The following is a 19,802-nucleotide window of genomic DNA, read 5'->3' as shown; positions in this document are numbered from 1 at the left end:
AAAAAAAAAAAAAAAAAAAAAAAAAAAAAAAAACAAACTTGGAATCCTTCAAAAATTTACCTGTAATCTCAGTCACTGCTACCAGTTACAAATTTATATATAGAAAATATGGCTTTGGGGAATGACAGTCTTACACTTTCAAGTAAAAAGATATCAAAGGTTGCCAACATACATAATTATCACCACCAAACCACTGGATGTTCCCTTACCTAAGGCTCTTTTTAAAGTAAAAGCCAAAAATACCTGACAAATATCAGTTCTAAAACAAAATGATGCCAGGTGTGGTGGCTCAAGCCTGTAATCCTAACACTTTGGGAGGCTAAAGTTGGTGGACTGCTTCAGCCCAGGAGTCTGAGACCAGCCTGGGCAACATAGTGAGACCTCATCTCTACAAAAAATTTAAAATAAACTAGCCAGGTATGATGGTGCACACCTGTGGTCCCAACTACTCAGGAGGCTGAGGTAGGAGGATCACTTGAGCCTAGGGGGTTGAGAATGCAGTAAGCCATGACTGTGCCACTGCACTCCAACCTGGGCAACAGAGCAAGACCCCATCTCCAAAACTTAAAAAAAAAATCTTCTGAAACTCCTATTAGGCTTTCCCACTTTAGCCTCCACATATCTTATTTTCCTTTCATCTTTTTCATTTTTTACTTCTCTTTGCTATGTTCTAGTTAATTCCCTCAGATTTTTGAGTTCACTAATTCCTTCTTTAGCTGCATCTAACATGTTATTTTGCTAATCGATTTGTTAAATTTCATTGATTTTTATCTCCCTTTCCCTCCCCCAAGTCTATCCATTTTTTAGTGTCTTATTTCTTTCTCACATACTATATTTCTTCTCTTATGCCAATAATAATTTTAAACATAATGACTTGATAGTGTGTATCAATTATTTAATTATCTCAAGTTCTTGGTGGTGGGGACAGGGGGGATCTTAGTTCTCTGTTGTTCACTCTTGCTTATAGAATACTACCCTAATGTGCTCTGTAATTTGGGAATGTAAACTCACCTTTACCAAGGTTTTATTTATAGAGATTTTCTTGCAGCATAGTTGGAATACATATGCTTCCAGGGCATCTTTATAACTGTTTCTACCACAGTTTTTAAGAGTAAAATCTTACCTTGGGTGTTATCTGACTACACAGCAAATTCCAAACCCATCTATCTTTAAATCTCTTAGATGAGAAAACTAAGGCAATGAGAGTCAATGATTTGTCTGATTACACAGGTATGGTTCTGACTCCAAACTACATCTCTTTTCTTCAAATTTAAAGATTTGTTCAATAACTTCCTGATCCTACTTCAGCAACTGCAGCAAATTCTATACAATATTGAAGAATGCCTTCCTCTCATGATTTTCTCTAATGCCTTCCTCTAATGATGGCTTCCTCTCATGATTTTCATCCACAGAAACCCTTTCTTTCTCAGTTCACTTTCCCCTATCCAGGTACCTTCTCCATGCCATCTTATTTTCCACTCTAGCAAGAGACCATCAATTACTCTCTACAACAAACTTTTGATGGGTTATGTTTGGAAGTTGGCCCAGGGTAAATGGCATTGTCACATAAAATTAAATAAAACAAAAGTTCCTGAAAGGTAACAACCGACTTTTTCAGTTATTAAAATTTTTTCACTCTCTTTGATGCTTTCAATCTGTTTTGTTGCTTTCTCCCTCATCTCTTGCAATTCTCTTGGCTTCTGGACTCTAGAATTCTGGTTAATCCTACTTGCATATTTGTAGCCTCTTGATTTTACTCTGTCTTCTTGACAGGAGGCACAATATGGTGGAAAAAGCATATTATTTCAGGGACAGATGGGTCAAGTTTCTAGTTTCAGTTTTCTCGCCTATAAAATGAGGAAGATCTTACTAGTGTTGTTAGGAGGATTAAATAAGATGATTTAATAAGAAAATGCAGTTCTGAGGATACAGGAGGCACTCAACTTACAATTCATAATAAATTTCAATTTCCCTCTATGAAAACAATAAGACCATCTACTTCATGTCATTTTTTTGTGAGGATCAAATCTGTGTATGTAGGAGTAAAATTATTAACACAGAGGCCCTGACCTCTGATGTAGAGAAATGGAAAACCATGAGCTTTGGCATCAAACATTGTTATCCCAGTTCTGCCAATTACTTAACTTCATTATCTTGAGCAAATTATTCAACCTCTCTGATCTCAGCTTCTGTTTCAAGTAAATGCAAAGGATAGTACTTACTTCACAGGATTGTTCTGAATACTCTATATATAAAATACATAACACTGCGGTGAGTACAAGACAGGTGTTCTTGTATAAATGGTAAATGTAACTATCATCAGCATCAATGCTGGCTTTTATTTTCAGCATACTGGCTGGATTTGGTTGTAACATAATCTAATGTATCTTTGCAATCTGAAAATCATACATTATCTTTTTTTTTTTTTTTGAGACGGAGTTTCACTCATGTTACCCAGGTTGGAGTGCAATGGCGCGATCTCGGCTCACCACAACCTCCACCTCCTGGGTTCAGGCAATTCTCCTGCCTCAGCCTCCTGAGTAGCTGGGATTACAGGCACGTACCACCATGCCCAGCTAATTTTTTGTATTTTTAGTAGAGACGGGGTTTCACCATGTTGACCAGGATGGTCTCGATCTCTTGACCTCGTGATCCACCCGCCTCGGCCTCCCAAAGTGCTGGGATTACAGGCTTGAGCCACCGCGCCCGGCATACATTATCTTTTGTCTGAAATATTTATAGTACTAGGAGCTAGATTGAAGCAATGCTGCCTTGATAACATTTTCGCCTGGCAGGGGAAAAAAATGGCTGTAGAACACACTCTAATTTACTTCCACAGATCACTAGAGAAACCAAGTTTGAGTTCAGAAATTATTCAGCACATGCTAGCTTAACAAGTAAGAAACAAAAATACAAGTTATTCTGACAATGGGCCATTATCTTTGAAAATAAAGGCCATGATACACATATTTCAAAACAAGCCAATCACAGAAATATAAATCTTCACAAATTTAGATTTTCTTAGTCACTCACAGAAATATACAGAAAATGTAGCTAAAGCTTGTCACATGGTCATCTTTTTCATCAATGCAATGCCTTATAACTTACCTAAATTCCAACAGCATTATCTTTCTAATAGCAAACCTGAAACATACAAATAAAATGTTTAGAGAATATAAACATTTCAGTTTTTAACACAAATGCATTTGAGGATGTTTTGTTTTCATATTAACCCACTTATCAAAATTCGTAATAGCAGATCACAACTTCCAATGTCAGTTCAACTTCTTAATTACTGACCAACATGTTTTCATTTAATACTCAAATAAAAACATTTTGCTAGAGTCATGCCTTCCTAAAAGCACACAGGACACATATTTATATTGCAAATGTGAAAATCAGATGTTTCACTTGCTTCTAAGTGTTGACAGTGAGCCTAAAATACTAAAATATTGTGGAAGAAATATAAGATATTTGTCTTTAATATACTGTCTTTATTGTAATAGAATTGCTTTGTTTTATATGAATAAACAATGATATAGTCATGTTTGTCCAAAATATAGTCATGTTGTCCCAAGCAGGTAAAAATGGCCACTAATTTGGTTTTATCATTTTTTATCATTTTACAATATTAGAAATAAAACAGATCAGAACACTGCCACTAGATAATAGTTTCCAGCTTTGAAAATTAAATGTATATGTATTATGAATTTATAATGCCCCAGGAAACCAGTATCCTGTCAAAATCCTATTCCACTGATTTCTGACCTCTTAAATAGTTTCACTGAGCATGCAATGTCACATAACTTTAGTAAGAATGAAATGAAAGTTTTTACCATGCAAAAGCACAAAGACAGAATACTGCCAAAGTACTGGCTTCTACAGTTAGCCAAGATGCTGACTGGATATGTCATCTTGGGTGACACACTCTCCATCTCCAACTGCAGACATTTCACTTGAATTAACTGCATGTTAGACAAGAGAATTCACTCGCTGTCCACTATATACAAAACTCTACATTTAATGTCTTCAGTCACAAACAGGACCTCACAATAAAAGAGAAGACTCTGGCTCATGAGATAGAATACCCGTATTCTAGTCATGACTCAGTGTTACTCTGACAATGCCTTTTAAACATTTTTTTTTTTCTTTTTTACTGAGACAGTCTTGCTCTGTCGCCCACGCTGGAGTGCAGTGGCGCGATCTCGACACTGCAACCTCCGCCTCCCAGGCTCAAGTGATTTTTGTGCCACAGATTCCCAAGTAGCTGAGATTACAGTCACATGCCACCATGCCTTGCAAATTTTTTTGTTTTTTGGGTTTTTGTTTTTGTTTTTTTTGGAGACAGAGTCTCACTCTGTCACCCAGTCTGAAGTACAATGGCGCGGTCTTGGCTCACTGCAACCACTGCCTCCTGGCTTCAAGTAATTCTCCTGCCTCACCTTCCGAGCAGCTGGGAGCAGCCTCCCAAGCAGCCCACCACCATGCCCAGCTAATTTTTGTATTTGTAGTAGAGACAAAGTTTCACCATGTTGGCCAGGCTGGTCTCAAACTCCTGACCTTGTGATCTGCCTGCCTCAGCCTCCCAAAGTGCTGGGATTACAGGTGTGAGCCATTGAGCCCAGCAAATTTTTGTATTTTTAGTAGAGACAGGGGTTTCCCCATGTTGTCCAGGATGGTCTCGAACTCCTGAGCTCAGATGATCCACTAACCTTAGCCTCCCAAAGTGCTAGGATTACAGGCAAGAGCTACCACAACTGGCCTCTTTTAAACATTCTGTGATTCAGTTTCCTCCTTTATAAAAATGGTAGAGCAGCCAACTTTCCTTTAAGATAACAAGTGAAAAATAAGTGTTCTTTTTTTTTTTCTGAGGTAGGTTTGCTTTGTTGCCCAGGCTACAGTGCAGTGGCACGAACACAGCTCACTATAGTCTCGACCTCCCAGGCTCAAGCAATCCTCCCACCTCAGCCTCTCAGGTAGCTAGCTGGGACTACAGGCACGTGTTACCATACGCAGCTAATGATTTTTAGTAGAGATGAGGTCTCACTATGTTGCCCAGGCTGGTTTCAAACTCCTGGGCTCAGGTAATCCTCCCACCTGGGCCTCTCAAACTGCCAGGACAACAGGCATGAGCCACCATGCCTGGCCTTGAAAAGTAAGTCTTGATATGACAAGATAAAACAAAAGTAGTCTGAAAAACATTCAATTATTCTTCTAGCAATCTCAGTGGTATTCATTAAATTTAGTTTTTTATTTTTACCAATAAACTCTCTGAGACAGATACAGTGAACACCTTAACTGAAGGTGTACTTATAAGGGCCAGGCGTGGTGGCTCACACCTATAATCCCAGCATTTTAGGAAGCCGAGGCGGCAGGTCACCTGAGGTCGGGAATGCGAGAGCAAGCAGCCTGATCAACATGGAGAAACTCCATCTCAACCAAAAATTCAAAATTTGCCAGGTGTGGCAGCGCATGCCTGTAATCCCAGCTACTCGGGAGGCTGAGGCAGGAGAATCGCTTGAACCTGGGAAGAGGAGGCTGTAGTGAGCCGAGATCATGCCACTGCACTCCAGCCTGGGCGTGACTGAGAATCCATCTAAAAAAAAACATAAAAGAAAAAAGATATAAAAACAGGTCTATGAACTAGATAACACATCAGAAGAATTTTAAAGTATGGAAGGCCAGGCACGGTGGCCCACGCCTGTAATCCTAGCACTTTGGGAGGCCGAGGCGAGCAGACTGCCTGAGCTCAGGAGCTCGAGACAAGTCTGGGCAACACAGTGAAACCCTGTCTCCACTAAACAAAAAATTAGCCGGGCATGGTGGTATGCACCTGTAGTCCCAGCTACTCAGGAGGCTGAGGCAGGAGAATAGCTTAAACCCAGGAGGCAGAGGCTGCAGTGGACTGAGATTGCGCCACCGCACTCCAGCCCAGGTGACAGAGTGAGACTCCATCTCAAAAACAAAAAAAAGATAATTATGAAAAGTTACAAACAATAATCACAAATACAAATAATTTGAATGATTTTTGGACAGGTTTTTAAGTAACCAATATTTATTGAGAGCATGCATTGTGCCTGACACTGTGCTAAGGACTTAATGTGCATTTCATTAAATCCTTACAAAGTTGAATAATCTATGTACAAAAAACTGGGTCTGTTACTGTATCATTAAATCTGATAGGAAAAAGAGAAGGTGTCACGCAATTGAGAGTTCTTTTCTATTATATCCTCCCTCCCTGACCCAACAACTTCCTCTTTTAGGATATGACTGAGTGAAACGAGGTCTGGAGCTGTGGCAGCAGCCCCAGTGCAACCACTCAGAAAAAGTCAATAAAATCTTTTGATAAGACTGACAATGGCCTTGACATTATGAACTTCTGAGCTACTTCCTTCCAGATCTTTTAAGTAGATGATTAAAACAATAAATAAGAACAGTGAACAAAAGCTAGTCATGGCTGGGCGCGGTAGCTCACACCTGTAATCTCAGCCAATTTGGGCTTTGGGAGGCTGAGGTGGGCAGATCACCTGAGGTCAGGAGTTTGAGACCAGCCTGGCCAACATAGAGAAACCCTGTCTGTACTAAAAATACAAAAATTAGCCAGGTGTGGTGGTAGGCACCTGTAATCCCAGCTACTCTGAGGCAGGAGAATTGCTTGAAGCTGGGAAGCAGAGGTTGCAGTGAGCTGAGGTCATGCCATTGCACTCAACCCTGCGCAACAAGAGTGAAATTCCCCTTCATTAAAAAAAAAAAAAGGAAGCTAGCCACAACCAAGTATATAATGTGTGATTCTATTTATTTATTTAAACTTCAAAAAGAAGCAAAATTATAGTGTTCTTGTTTGCATACTTACATATTATAATGTTAAAAGAAAAGGAACAAGCAGACAGCTACTGGAACACTGACAATGTTCATTGAGTTTTTCAGCCTAGGTGATGGTTATGAATTGCTATAATTCGTAAGGCTATACATTTGTTTTATGCTCTTTTCTGTGTTATATTTCATAATAAAAGAGTCCATACATTTCAAATAAAAATAAACACTTTGGCAAAAGTAAATTACTCTGTAAATCACCCTTTTTGAAAGCATAAAAACCACTTCGCTGGATTCATAACAGGATTAAACATCATATCTAGTTAAGAGGTTTCTAAAAGGCAAAGGATTCTTATTTAAGAACAGAGTACTCAAGGACAGGCGCAGTGGCTCACGTCTATAATCGCACCATAGTGGAAGGCCAAGGTGGGTGGATCACCTGAGGTCAGGAGTTCGAGACCAGCCTGGCCAACATGGTGAAACTCCATCTCTACTAAAAATTTTAAAAATTAGCTGGGCATGGTGACACATGCCTGTTATCCCAGCTACCCAGGAGGCAGAGATTGCAGTGAGCCAAGATCATGCCACTGCTCACCTTGGAGCAAAACTCGTTTCAAAACCGTCTTAAAAAAAAAAAAAAAAAAAAAAAAAGAACAGAGCAGAATATTCAAAAAGAACCAGGGAACCAGGATTCAATACCTGGTGTGCCTCTAAATACTTAACCTTTCTACTTCAGTTTCCTCATCCATAAAATGAGGATAATAATAGTGTTACAGGGTTGTTGTGGGAATAAATGAGCTAGGTGTTTATAGCAGAATTCAAGGTGCTTAGAGCAGAACGTGGCACACAGTAAGCACTTAACTATTATTTTTAAAATATTTTGAAATCAAACTTGGATTAAGATAAACCTGCCAAATCTGATAACAGCAAGAAGAGCAAAAATGAATCAATTGTGTAACGTACCATAGAGTAACACGACTGTTACATCAAGCCATTTCCCCAACAGTGAAAATGCCTTGAGCATGTAGCTCAGAAAAATAATGTCCTCAGGAACTAGCCTAAAAAACTGGTCATCAAAAAAAAATTTTTTCTGAGACGGAGTCTTGCTCTGTCGCCCAGGCTGGAGTGCAGTGGCGCAATCTCAGCTCACTGCAACCTCTGCCTCCCCAGTTCAAGAAGATTCTCCTGCCTCACCCTCCAGAGTAGCTGAGATTACAGGTGCATGCCACCACACCCCAATGATTTTTGTATTTTTAGTAGAGACAGGATTTCACCATGTTAAATTTTAAAATACATACTATAGTTTACATGTTACAGAAGTATATTTAGACATAAAAATTGTGTCCAAGATAAGAAAATGACTGGTAAAAGTGCCATGATAAATCTTGGCCATGCCAAAGATAGCTACTTCTTTTGAAACTAAAAATAACAAGGGCTGGACGTGGTGGCTAATGCCTATAATCTCAGCACTTTGGGAGGTCAAGGCGGGCAGACTGCTTGAGCTCAGGAGTGAGATCACCCTGGTAACATGGCGAAACCCTGTTTCTACCAAAAATACAAAGAGAATTAGCAGAGCATGGTGGTATGCACTTGTGGTCCCAGCTAGTCTTGAGGCTAAGGTTGGGGGATTGCTTGAGCCCAGGAGGCAGAGGTTGCAATGAGCTGAGACCACACCACTGCACTCAAACCTGGGTGAAAGAGAGCAACCCTGTCACATATATGTACACCAGAAGTAGCAAGTCTATATGGCTTAAAAATCATTAGCAGCTTGTGGCTGTTATAAAAAAAAATCACCTCTGAAGAAGAAATATTAATAGCAAGGGTTTAAATGAAAAAATAAACAATTACTTTCCACAAGAGGGAAAGCCTGTTCTAAAGATTCAAAATCATTTTCAATTTAGTATAACCTTAATACAGAGGGGGAAAAATCATATTAGAATTAATCCATCTACTCGTCTTTAGTTTTCTCAGGAAATTTCATTCACACCCACCTTCAGACCAACAAGCAGTATGTTACAAATCTGCTCAAATGTCTTACCTTCAGAGAGGATTTGCCTAATTAGTCTAAAATACCAGCCCTTGTCACTATCCTCTAACCACACTTTAATCCATAGCACTTACTAACTCCTGACATTACAGATAAATGTATATCTGTCTGTCTGACCCACTAGAATGTAAGCTCCAGGAAAACAGGGATTCTATCTACCCTCTTTTCTGTTGTACTGCTAGCATCGAAATGGTGGCTAATAAAAAGGAGGCTCAACCCAGTCTCTTTTTGTTGTTTGGTTTTTTTTTGAGACAGGGTCTCACTCTGTCACCCAGGCTGGAGTGCAGTGGCATGATCATGGCTCACTGCACCCTTAACCTCCTGGGCTCAGGTGATCCTCCCACCTCATCCTCTTGAGTAGCTGGGACTACAGACATACACCACCATGCCCATCTAATTTTTTGTGTTTTTTCTAGACACATGGTTTTGCCATGTTGCTCAGGCTAATCATGAAGAACTTACGGGGCTCAAGCAATCCACCCACCTCAGCCTCCCAAGGTGCTGGGACTACAGGCGTGAGCCACCATGCCCAGCCAACCCAATCTCTTTTGAGCTATACACCTGGATACCCAACTGCTTCTTTCACATTTCGATGTTCGTGGCCCTTATGTAGCTAGAATGCAAGACATCCAAAAGTGAAATAATGATCTATATCCAATCCTACCCTCAACAACATGGCAAAAGTCAGTCATAGCATCATCAATCACTCAGCAACTTAAGAAAAAATTTTAGGGTCACCTTTGATCCCTCCTTTGCCTACATCTGCCATATCCAAACATCAAATCTCTCTACTTCTATCTTTCTCAAATGGACAATTCCTCTCCCAATCTTCCACACAAATCATCACATCCTGAAACTGACTACTACAATGCTCACCTATTTCCCTGCCTCTTGTTGCCTCCAAATCCAAATTCCTGCTGGGTGCAGTGGCTAATGCCTGTAATCCCAGCACTTTGGGAGGCTGAGGTGGGTGGATCACTTGAGGTCAGGAGTTTGAGACCAGCCTGCACAAAAAAATAAAACCCCATCTCTTCAAAAAAAAAAAAAAAAAAAAAAATCCAAATTATCTTTTTCAAATAGCTCTGTTCTTACAACTCTTCTCACTTCCTACTGTTTTTCAAATAAAAAAACAAAATCCCATTTAGTCCAATATCCTTTTAAAATACTCACTGGGCATACATGTCTGCAGGTGCATATATGAAAAGGTGCCCAAGACAAATTGTTAAATTTTTTAAAAGAAGCATGATGAAAAATGGCATGCAGAGTACAAACCCTTTTATGTTTGAAAAACCATGTGAGGGGGTAGGAAATAGAACAGATGTATACACAGATAAATGAACCAGGGATTAAAGGACAGAAAAGATGATTTATTGAAACTTACCCCTTACAGCATATTGCTCAAAAATAATTCTTATCATTTCTCTGTTTATTATACATTTTATACATTACATATGTATACTATATTATTGTAAATTTAATAGTGTCTTACTTTCATAACTTTTAAGAATATTTTTAAAAGGTGAATCAGAAATAAGAAAATTAGTACTAGTTGGACTAAAATTAAATCTTCCTGTTTATTTTTTCTCAAATTCCATCTAAATCCTAACAAACCCTATGGCATTTGATACCTCTAATCTGAGCCAAAAGTTAGAAGGCAAAAAACAATTTATGACTCTTCAAGACCTAAAGTTTTTCTAATCACCATTTCCCTGATGACCAATTTGAAACAGAAAAAAAGTTCCAAGTTATGATCACATTTAGAAGTTCAGCCAAGATCCAACTTGGTCCATCCCAATCACATTGTATAAAATTTAAACTCATTCCTACCTTGATTTGACAATCTCTTTTTCATATATCTCTTCAATAACCTGTTATCAAAAATATAAACATGTTTAATATCTCAACAACTTTTTTTAACCCCAAATTGACAGTTTTCAATGAGTAAGATAATATAAGCTGGTTTAGGAAAGCTATCAAATATTAATGCTACTGAAATAACAGGACATTTTTAAAACAATCCCATTATATTTCTCAAAATGTGAAATTAACAGAAAGCAAACTAGAAAAAATAAATAATAAAACAGAGCCCTAGATTCATTAAAATGATGTGCTTATAAACATTTTTAGGGAAAATAAAAATTCACAAGATCAGGATTTTTTTAAAACTTAAAGTGTATAAATGTTATCAGACTCCATTTAAGAGTCTGATAACTGTGTGCCTTCAAAAGCCAGAGAGAAAATAGGTTAAAAGTATAAAGACAGAATAGAAACAAATTCTAATTGTTATATCCTATTATACAAATGAATATGATAAAGCCTCAGAATTTCCATTCATTTGAGTGAGGGTGGATAAAATAGTATACTACTTAAGAATTCAGACTCTGCAATTGGAAGCCTGGTTCAAAACATCTGCCTTCACTACTGGTGGCTGGAATTCTTGCGCAAGTGCCTCACCTCGCTAAAGCTCAGTTTCCTTACCCACAAAACGGATCTAATAATACAAACTATCATACAGGGTTACTGCAAATAAAATACAACAGGGTATATAAACAATTAGTACAAATACTGGCACATGGTGAGCCTTCGGTAACAGTTATCAATAGCAGTAGTAGACCGGGCGTAGTGGCTCAAGCCTATAATCCCGCACTTTGGGAGGCTGAGGTGGGCGGATCAACTGAGGTCGGGAGTTTGCAACCGGCCTGATCAAAATAGAGAAACCCAGTCTCTACTAAAAATACAAAAAATTAGCTAGGTGTGGTGGCACATGGCTGTAATCACAGCTACTTGGGAGGCTGAGGCAGAATCGCTTGAACCCAAAAGGCAGAGGTCGCGGTGAGCTGAGGTTGCGCCATTGCACTCTAGCCCGGGCAACAAGAACGAAACTCTAGCACACACAAAAAAAGGGCCAGGCGCGGTGGCTCACGTCTGTAATCCCAGCACTTTGGGAAGCCGAGGCAGGTGGATCACGAGGTCAAGAGATTGAGACCATCCTGGCCAACATGGTGAAACCCCGTCTCTACTAAAAAAATACAAAAATTAGCTGGTCGTGGTGGCGTGCCTGTAGTCCCAGCTACTCGCGGTGCTGAGGCAGGAGAACTGCTTGAACTGGGGAGGCGGAGGTTGCAGTGGGCCAAGATTGTGCCACTGCACTCCAGCCTGGCGCCTGGCGACAGAGCAAGACTCTATCGCAAAAAAAAAAAAAAAAAAAAGGGCTGGGTGTGGTGGCTCTCACGCCTGTAATCCCTATAATCCCAGCACTTTGGGAGGCTGAGGTGGGTGGATCACGAGGTAAAGAGATCGAGATCATTCTGGCCAACATGGTGAAACTCCATCTCTACTAAACACACAAAAATTAGTTGGGTTTGCTGGCACGTGCCTGTAGTACCAGCTACTCGGGAGGCTGCGCAGGAGAATCCAGGAGGCAGAGGTTGCAGTGAGTCGAGATCAGGCCACTGCACTCTAGCCTGGCAAGAGACAGACTCCGTCTCCAAAAAAAAAAAAAAAAAAAAGGCAGTTGTAGTAGTGCTAGCATTAAGTTTTTAAAAAAATCCTACCATAAAATTATGAAGTGCTTTAACATGGTATAATATTACTGTATGGTAACTATAATGTCTTTTTTCTTTTTTTTTGAGATGGGGTGTTACTGTGTCACCCAGGCTGGAGTGCAGCAGTGCAATCACAGATCACTACAACTTCACTTCTGCCTTCCAGGCTCAACTATCCTCCCACCACAGCCTCCCAAGTAGCTGGGATCACAGGCATACAACACCAAACCCAGCTAATTTTTTTGTATTTTTGGTAGAGATGGGGTTTCACCAAGTTGCCCAGGTTGGTCTTGAACTCCTGGGGTCAAATGATCTGCTGCCTCAGCTTCCCAAAGTGCTGGGATTACAGGTGTGATCCACGGTGCTTGGCCTGTATCTTTTAACTGCTCCAAGTATATTTGTGAAATAAGTATTTGTAGGTGGTAAAGAGAGGGAGGTGATGAAGAAAGCAAGTCTTGTTCAACCTAGATGAAATTCTGTTACTGCTTTCATCAAATTTCAAATTAAATAACAATTACTGGCAAAACAAAAATATATTTGTAAAGATTTAAGCTCAAATAAAGTAAAAAATTTGAGGTAAAAAAGTTCAGTTTTACCAAGAGCGTCTAAAGCATCATCATTAAATTTATAATAGCAGAGCTTAAAAGTCTTCATTACCTGTTGAATGGCATGCAATATGTCAATATCTATTTCATTTAAAGACTTCACTCTCTTTAAGAGACAAGATCTCATTCTGTTGCCCAGGCTGGAGTGCAGTAGCCTGATTATAGCTCACTGCAGCCTCAAACTCCTGGGCTCAGTCATCCTCCCGCCTCAGTCTCCCTGGCAATTGAGACTACATGTGTGAGTCACCACACCAAGCCAATTTTAAAAAACTTTTTGTAGAGGCGAGGTCTCACTACTGTCCAGTCTAGTCTCAAACTCCTGGCTTCAGATTTTCTTCCCTCCTTGGCCTCCCAAAGCACTAGGATTACAGGTATGAGCCACCACACCTGGCCTTAGACCTCTCTTTAAGAAACTATTCCAGTGAGAATTAACCCCATATTTGGAATTTGTCATATTATTTGTTCTACATTGCTTCAATTGGACTTACTCAATTGAATAAGTTCAGTTCCCTTATTGAATATTACTGGACTTTAGTTATTATACTATACAACTCCCACTCCTTCCATCTTTATGATACACCTTTCTCTCACTTACCACTCTGAAAAAAAGATAACACAATAGATTCAATTCTAAATGAACTGTCAGAAATTTATACAGCCAGGCATGGTGGCTTATGCCTATAATCCCAGCACTTTGGGAGGCTGAGGCGGGCAGATCACCTGAGGTCAGGAATTGGAGACCAACCTGGGCAACATGGAGAAACCCTGTCTCTACTAAAAATACAAAATTAGCTGGGCATGGTGGCGCATGCCTGTAATCCCAGCTACTTGGGAGGCTAAGGCAGGAGAATCACTTGAACCCAGAAGGCTGAGGTTGCGGTGAGCCAAGAACACGCCACTGAACTCCAGCCTGGGCAACAAGAGCAAAACTCTGTCTCAAAAAAAAAAAAAAAAAACTAGTACAAAACTTTCTGTATATTTACAAAGATATTTATTATATGATCATTTATAATAATGATAAATTAAAAACCTAAGAATCTATAAACAGAAAAACAAGTAAATTACATATAAACATGTTTTTTAAAAGCTTAAAGAAAATACAACAAAATGATGAGAGGTTATCTCCGGATAGTGATTATTTTCTTATGTGTAGTTTACATATCTTCCAAATTTCCTAACATGAGTAATTGTTAAGTTTGATAAGCAAAAATTGTATATTTTGTAGATTCTTAGGCTGTTTTTAATTTTTTAAAAACTATGAAAAGCTTTCGTTGAAATAACCCTTTAAAAGGAGTGTAGCTTCTCAAGAATTATGTTGCAAACAAAAATACTTACCTTTATATCAAAAGGTGATTTCTTCTTGATGTGAGGAGCCCAGTATTTACACGCTAACTGCAAAAGTAAATGGTATAAACAGTAAGTCACAGACTTATGCCATTGTAGAGCTAGAAGACAGATCATTTAGTGATAAGCTGTTTGTTAACAGGGCAGTACTGGGCACTGGGGAACAGACTAAATCTGAAGGGACTATACAGACTATACAGGCCAGTTGGCATCCTTGACCCCCAAACCGCTAAATGCCAGTAGTGCTTTGCACAACATGCCACTGTGATTTAAACAAACAAAAAGTCCTCTCCAACCACCCGTACGGAAACAACACAGCCCAGTTAATAACCACAAAGCCAAACATCTTCAGCAAAGTGATAAGGAAACCCTAATCTAGAAAAAATAAATGATCTGCCTGTGATTACAGTTAGTTAATATTTGAACAAGTATTACAAATGATATTCAAAATCTTCATGAATACTTTCTAAAATAATGCGTCTCTAAATGATTAGTTCACACCCATACCAAAACCTAGAAAAAACAAATTGTAGTCTATCAGCTGGTTATTACAGAGAATATAAGAGTTGGTATATTTCAGCAGACTAGGCTTTACCTGTAAATTGTGAAATTTAAACAAATATATGTATTTTCTCTACATATTTAAAGAAATAGCATAGTCTTATTCACAGAGTTTCGTTTAAAAAAACCAATTATAATTTCTTTAAAAAAAGATCATGACACTGCACTCCAGCCTGGGAGACAGAGGGAGACTCCGTCTCAAAAATAAATAAATAAATAAATAATAAAATAAATAGAAAACTGGCAAGCACAACTTAATATATTTGTAAAAAGGCAGGGCAGGTGAGGTGGCTCACACCTGTAATCCCAGCACTCTGGGAAGCTGAGGCGGGCGGATCACCTGAGGTTGGGTGTTTGAGACGAGACTGACCAACATAGAAAAACCCCATCTCTACTAAAAATACAAAATTAGCCAGGTGTGGTGCCACATGCCTGTAATCCCAGCTACTCAGGAGGCTGAGGCAGGAGAATCCCTTGAACCTGGGAGGCAGAGGTTCAGTGAGCCACGATCGTGCCATTGCACTCCAGCCTGGGCAAAAAGAGAAAAATCTCAAAAAAAAAAAAAAAAAAGTGACTACTCTGCAGTGGCTGGCATATCAGAGGAGTGCACTCATAAAGTCTGATGGATAAATAGATGGACAAATGAAGTAAAATCTGAAATGTTACTTCTGTGAAGCTGTCCTCAACACTACCTGATGGTGGCAACTGCTTTCTCCTTCTCTTCATTTTATATGTAACTCTTAATAATCTTACCTTTCTATATTATGAATATTTGATTGCTTATCCATCTTTCCTTCTCACTTAATTGGAGCAATTAAGAGATGGGACCTGTTTTCTTTGCTTTTATAGCTCAACGATGAACAGGGACAACACACTTAAAAAGTCTCCCAAGCAGTTAGGCTGGCCCTGAGGAACAGCCTCTAAAAACATTACAGTAACTTCCTACTTAAATGACACCTTCCAGCTGGGCATGGTGGCTCACACCTGTAATCCTAGCACTTTGGGAGACCAAGGCAGGCAGATCACCTGAGGTCAAGAACTGGAGATCAGCCTGGCCAACATGGTGAAACTCCATCTCTACTAAAAACACAAAAATTAGCCAGGTGTGGTTGCGGGCGCCTATAGTCCCAGCTACGCAGGAGGCTGAGGCAGGAAAATTGCTTGAATCCAGAGGTAGAGGTTGCAATGAGCCAAGACTGCATCACTGCACTGCAGCCTGGGAGACAGAGCGAGACCCTGTCTCAAAAAAAAAAAAAAAAAAAAGATTAGCAAACATTTATGAAGCATCTATCATGTCTCTTCTCTGAGCTTCTCCTTTCCCTTGGGCTCTAACGTGTAATGTCTCAAATATCAGTATCTCACAGTATATATATACCGCCCTCCCTCAAACTCTCTAGTCTCATGTAAAATAAAAACTTTCCATTCCCCACTTACTACAACTATGACAATATAAACTGTTTAAAGTAAACCTTGCTAAAAGACAAAAAGGAAATAAAAATGTAATGGAATAAAAAGGTGACATCACGAAGTTTAGATCTCTAATCTTCTTAAAACTAAATTTTAACCTCTTGATCTCATTCATACAATAAATAATTTTAAAAGTACCTTTTCTGGCTAGGTATGCCACATGCTCAGAAATTAAATTAAAAAGAAAAAATGAGAAGAAAACACCTAGTCCCAAGATGTCCCCTCTACCTAGAAAAGCAATTCGCCCACTTTCCTCTCTAAATTTCAAAGTCCATCTCAAATGATACTTTCTCAATGAGAAAATTCTTTCCTTCAACAAAGTAATCATTTTATGCTCTTTTCTCAAAGCACTTCCCTCATACCCCAATCTGGCATTTCTCACATTAAACTATGGTGAGTTCTTTTAAGTCTCTTAAAGTCTCCTTCCATAGACTGTGAACTCCTTGAAGGCAAAGATTACCCTTCTTAGCCTGGAAGTGCCTAAACAGTTTCTGGCAAATATTAGACATTAATGCTTGTACCCATGGCCCAAGATTGCTGAGAACCTTCCTTTCTCCCACTATATCTTAATGATCTGGCACATTTGTTCATTAATTCATAATGAACTTATGTGTTCATTTGACAAATACTCATCACACAACGTGTGCCTAGTACAATACCAGGTGCTGGGAGTACATGGGGAATAAAACAGACATGTTCTCACAATCTAACCCAGGATACAATAAATGCCATGTTTACAAACAATGTGCTCTAGGATATCTCATTCAATCCTATGTTGTTAAATATCATCTAGGGTCAGTAACTCCCAAATTTATATTCAAGCCCAGGTCTCACCCATGTGCTCTAGACTGACACATTCAACTGCCTTCTCGACGTTTCTAACTGAATACCTACTAGGTATCTTACACTTTACATGGCCAAAACAGAAATCTTGATATTATTCAAAGAACAATCTCTCCTTCTAGTCTTCCCAATCTTAGTAATGGCCAAACCATTCACCCAGTTGTTCAAACTATTCTCAGTTTGTCTCTTTCCTCCATCCCTACACAAGCAATCATCAAATTCTATTGCCTCTAGCTTCAGAACATATTCAGTATACGTCATTCTCTAATAGTACAGAGCACTACTCTTACCTGAACTAACTGGTAACCCTGTTACAACTTTTGTTCCCTCATTCCCATCCACTTTCCACACTTCAGCTACAGTGATCTTTCTAAAATATTATTCACCAGATTGCAAAAAATCCAAACTTCTTCAGATTCCAAAACCGTAAATAATCTGGTCCCCACATGCTCTGTCCTCCTTTCATATCATTCTTAGATTCTAGCTTCCTGGCCTTCGTGTGTGTGTGTGTGTGTGTGTGTGTGTGTGTGTGGTGAGATTCTAGCTTCCTGGCCTTCGTGTGTGTGTGTGTGTGTGTGTGTGTGTGTGTGTGTGGTGTGCGCACGCGCTACAAAGTTTTGCTCTTGTTGCCCAGGCTGGAATGCAATGGCACGAACTCAGTTCACTGCAACCTCTGCCTCCCGGATTCAGGTGATTCTCCTGCCTCAGCCTCCCTAGTAGCTAGGATTACAGGCATGCACCACCATACCCGGCTAATTTTGTATTTTCAGTAGACACCAGGTTTCTCCATGTTGGTCAGGCTGGTCTCGAACTCCTGCCCTCATGTGACCCACATGCCTTGGCCTCCCAAAGTGCTGGGATTATACGCATGGGCCACCGCGTCCAGCTAAAGATTTTAAGGGCAGCCAGCCATAGTGTAGTCCCTGTAGTCCCAGTGCACGCCTGCAGTCCCAGCTACAAGGGAGGCTGAGATGGAAGGATCACTCGAGCCCAACAGTGGGAGACCAGCCTGGGCAACATAGTGAGGCCCTATCTTGAAAGAAAAAAAGGAAGGAAAGAAAGGAAGGAAGAGGTTTTAAGAAGGCAAGGGACATGATGAGATTTGCACTTGTATGAAATCACTTGGAAAGCAACATGAATAAGCTAGAGGGTAGCAAGAGGAAAGACAATATGACAGATTAGGATACCTTGGTCCAGGTGAAAAATAATGGTAACGCGGCTTAGGGTGACAAAGATGCAGAACAACCGACAGATTCAAAAGATATTCAGAATGTAGAAATGTACGGGTTAAAGGAAAGGGAGGATTCAAAATTGCTCCTAGGGTTCTGCCTTAGCAAATCTGCTGAGACAAGGAATAAAGAATAAAGAAGCAGGTGGACATGATAACTTCTACGTTGAACTACTTACACTCTTACACAACTCTCAAATAAATAGGAATGAGGAATGTTGCTGACAACCACAGGGCTGTGTTTCCCTATCCAAAGCCAACTGTGGCTCACAATACAACATAGTAAACAGATTCTAAAGGAACGCTCTCAAACTGCAGAATCACTCTCCACTTAGATGGATCTATTGGGAGGCGTCTTGTCAGTTTCTCTTCACTGCTCAAAAACCCAGGACACTACACACCAGGAAAAAAACTATTCCTACTTGAAAAGGGAGTCCAGCATCACTTTGCTGAGAAGCCTACTTGCCAGTCTAGGATGAAATGGGTGTTCCCCCCTCTCTGAATCAGCTGCTCCTGAGACAAACTCCAATACAGCCAACCTCATATAGTTTTCTTTTTATATGTCTGTCCTCCTTGAGCCATGGAGTTCTGGCCAAGGCAGCCTCTTTCACCGGGGTATGCCCAGCACTTGGCATTAGTGGTTGGCACAGAGCTAATACCCAGTAAAAAGACTTGTGTGAATGAATTAACAAACGAATGCCTCCTCGGAGGTCCTAGTCCCGGAAAAAAAAAAAACCCACCACCAGGCCTCGGGGCCACGACCTCCTTACCCACTCACACACACCACACTCGCCCCAGCTCACCTGGGTCACGAACTCCGCGTTGATCTGGGACACCGTAGGGGCCACGATCTTCTTGGGCTGCGCAGGGGCTGCCATGGCAGCACTCTCCCCTCCACTCCAGTGGAAACGAAAGGACCGTCCCAAGCAGCAGCAAGTCTGGTCCACCTCCCCTAAGCAACTACCCGGGCGCCTAACTCCGCGTTGCACAGACGCTCCGGGCCGGATATCCTCAGCCTTCAGAGTCCCCTACGGAACCCGTACAACAGCCCAAGCGTTCCCTGGGAAGCGGAATGGCTTGTAGCCGGAAGTTCATGCAGTCGTTGCAGTTGAGCTAGAGAGCCAAAGGCTTTGACCTCCTCTGTACGCGCTCTCTAGCGGGCGGCAGACAGAAGACACCCTGCTGGCGGGATTAGAATGGCTGGGAGGGGCCCGGTGGATGGTGTTGGGTGGGGTTTCCCGTGGTTAGTGAGGAGTGGAGTGCGGGGTGAATGGGAATTTGTTTTTTTTTCAACCCTACAGAAAAAAAAAGGGGCCAGTGCGGTGGCTCACGCCTGTAATCCCAACAGT

The 19,802-nt window shown here is 40.4% G+C and overlaps 1 protein-coding gene across 1 annotated transcript in view; it reads right to left on the bottom strand.

The window, feature by feature from the left end:
• Nucleotides 1-19,534, bottom strand: part of AQR (aquarius intron-binding spliceosomal factor) — a 115,508-nt gene extending 95,974 nt beyond the window's left edge. The window contains exons 1-5 of the mRNA XM_037742364.1: nucleotides 19,257-19,534; nucleotides 14,346-14,402; nucleotides 10,688-10,728; nucleotides 3,109-3,144; nucleotides 1,124-1,139 (exon numbers count right to left, since the gene is read on the bottom strand). Of these exons, the coding sequence (XP_037598292.1) occupies nucleotides 1,124-1,139; nucleotides 3,109-3,144; nucleotides 10,688-10,728; nucleotides 14,346-14,402; nucleotides 19,257-19,331 (225 nt within the window). The 5' untranslated portion in view covers nucleotides 19,332-19,534. The remainder of the gene's footprint in view (nucleotides 1-1,123; nucleotides 1,140-3,108; nucleotides 3,145-10,687; nucleotides 10,729-14,345; nucleotides 14,403-19,256) is intronic.
• Nucleotides 19,535-19,802: the final 268 nt, after the last annotated feature.

This window comes from Cebus imitator, unplaced genomic scaffold (assembly GCF_001604975.1).
Source record: "Cebus imitator isolate Cc_AM_T3 unplaced genomic scaffold, Cebus_imitator-1.0 Scaffold119, whole genome shotgun sequence".
NCBI lineage: Eukaryota > Metazoa > Chordata > Mammalia > Primates > Cebidae > Cebus > Cebus imitator.
This window is presented reverse-complemented; position numbering and strand designations above follow the sequence as displayed.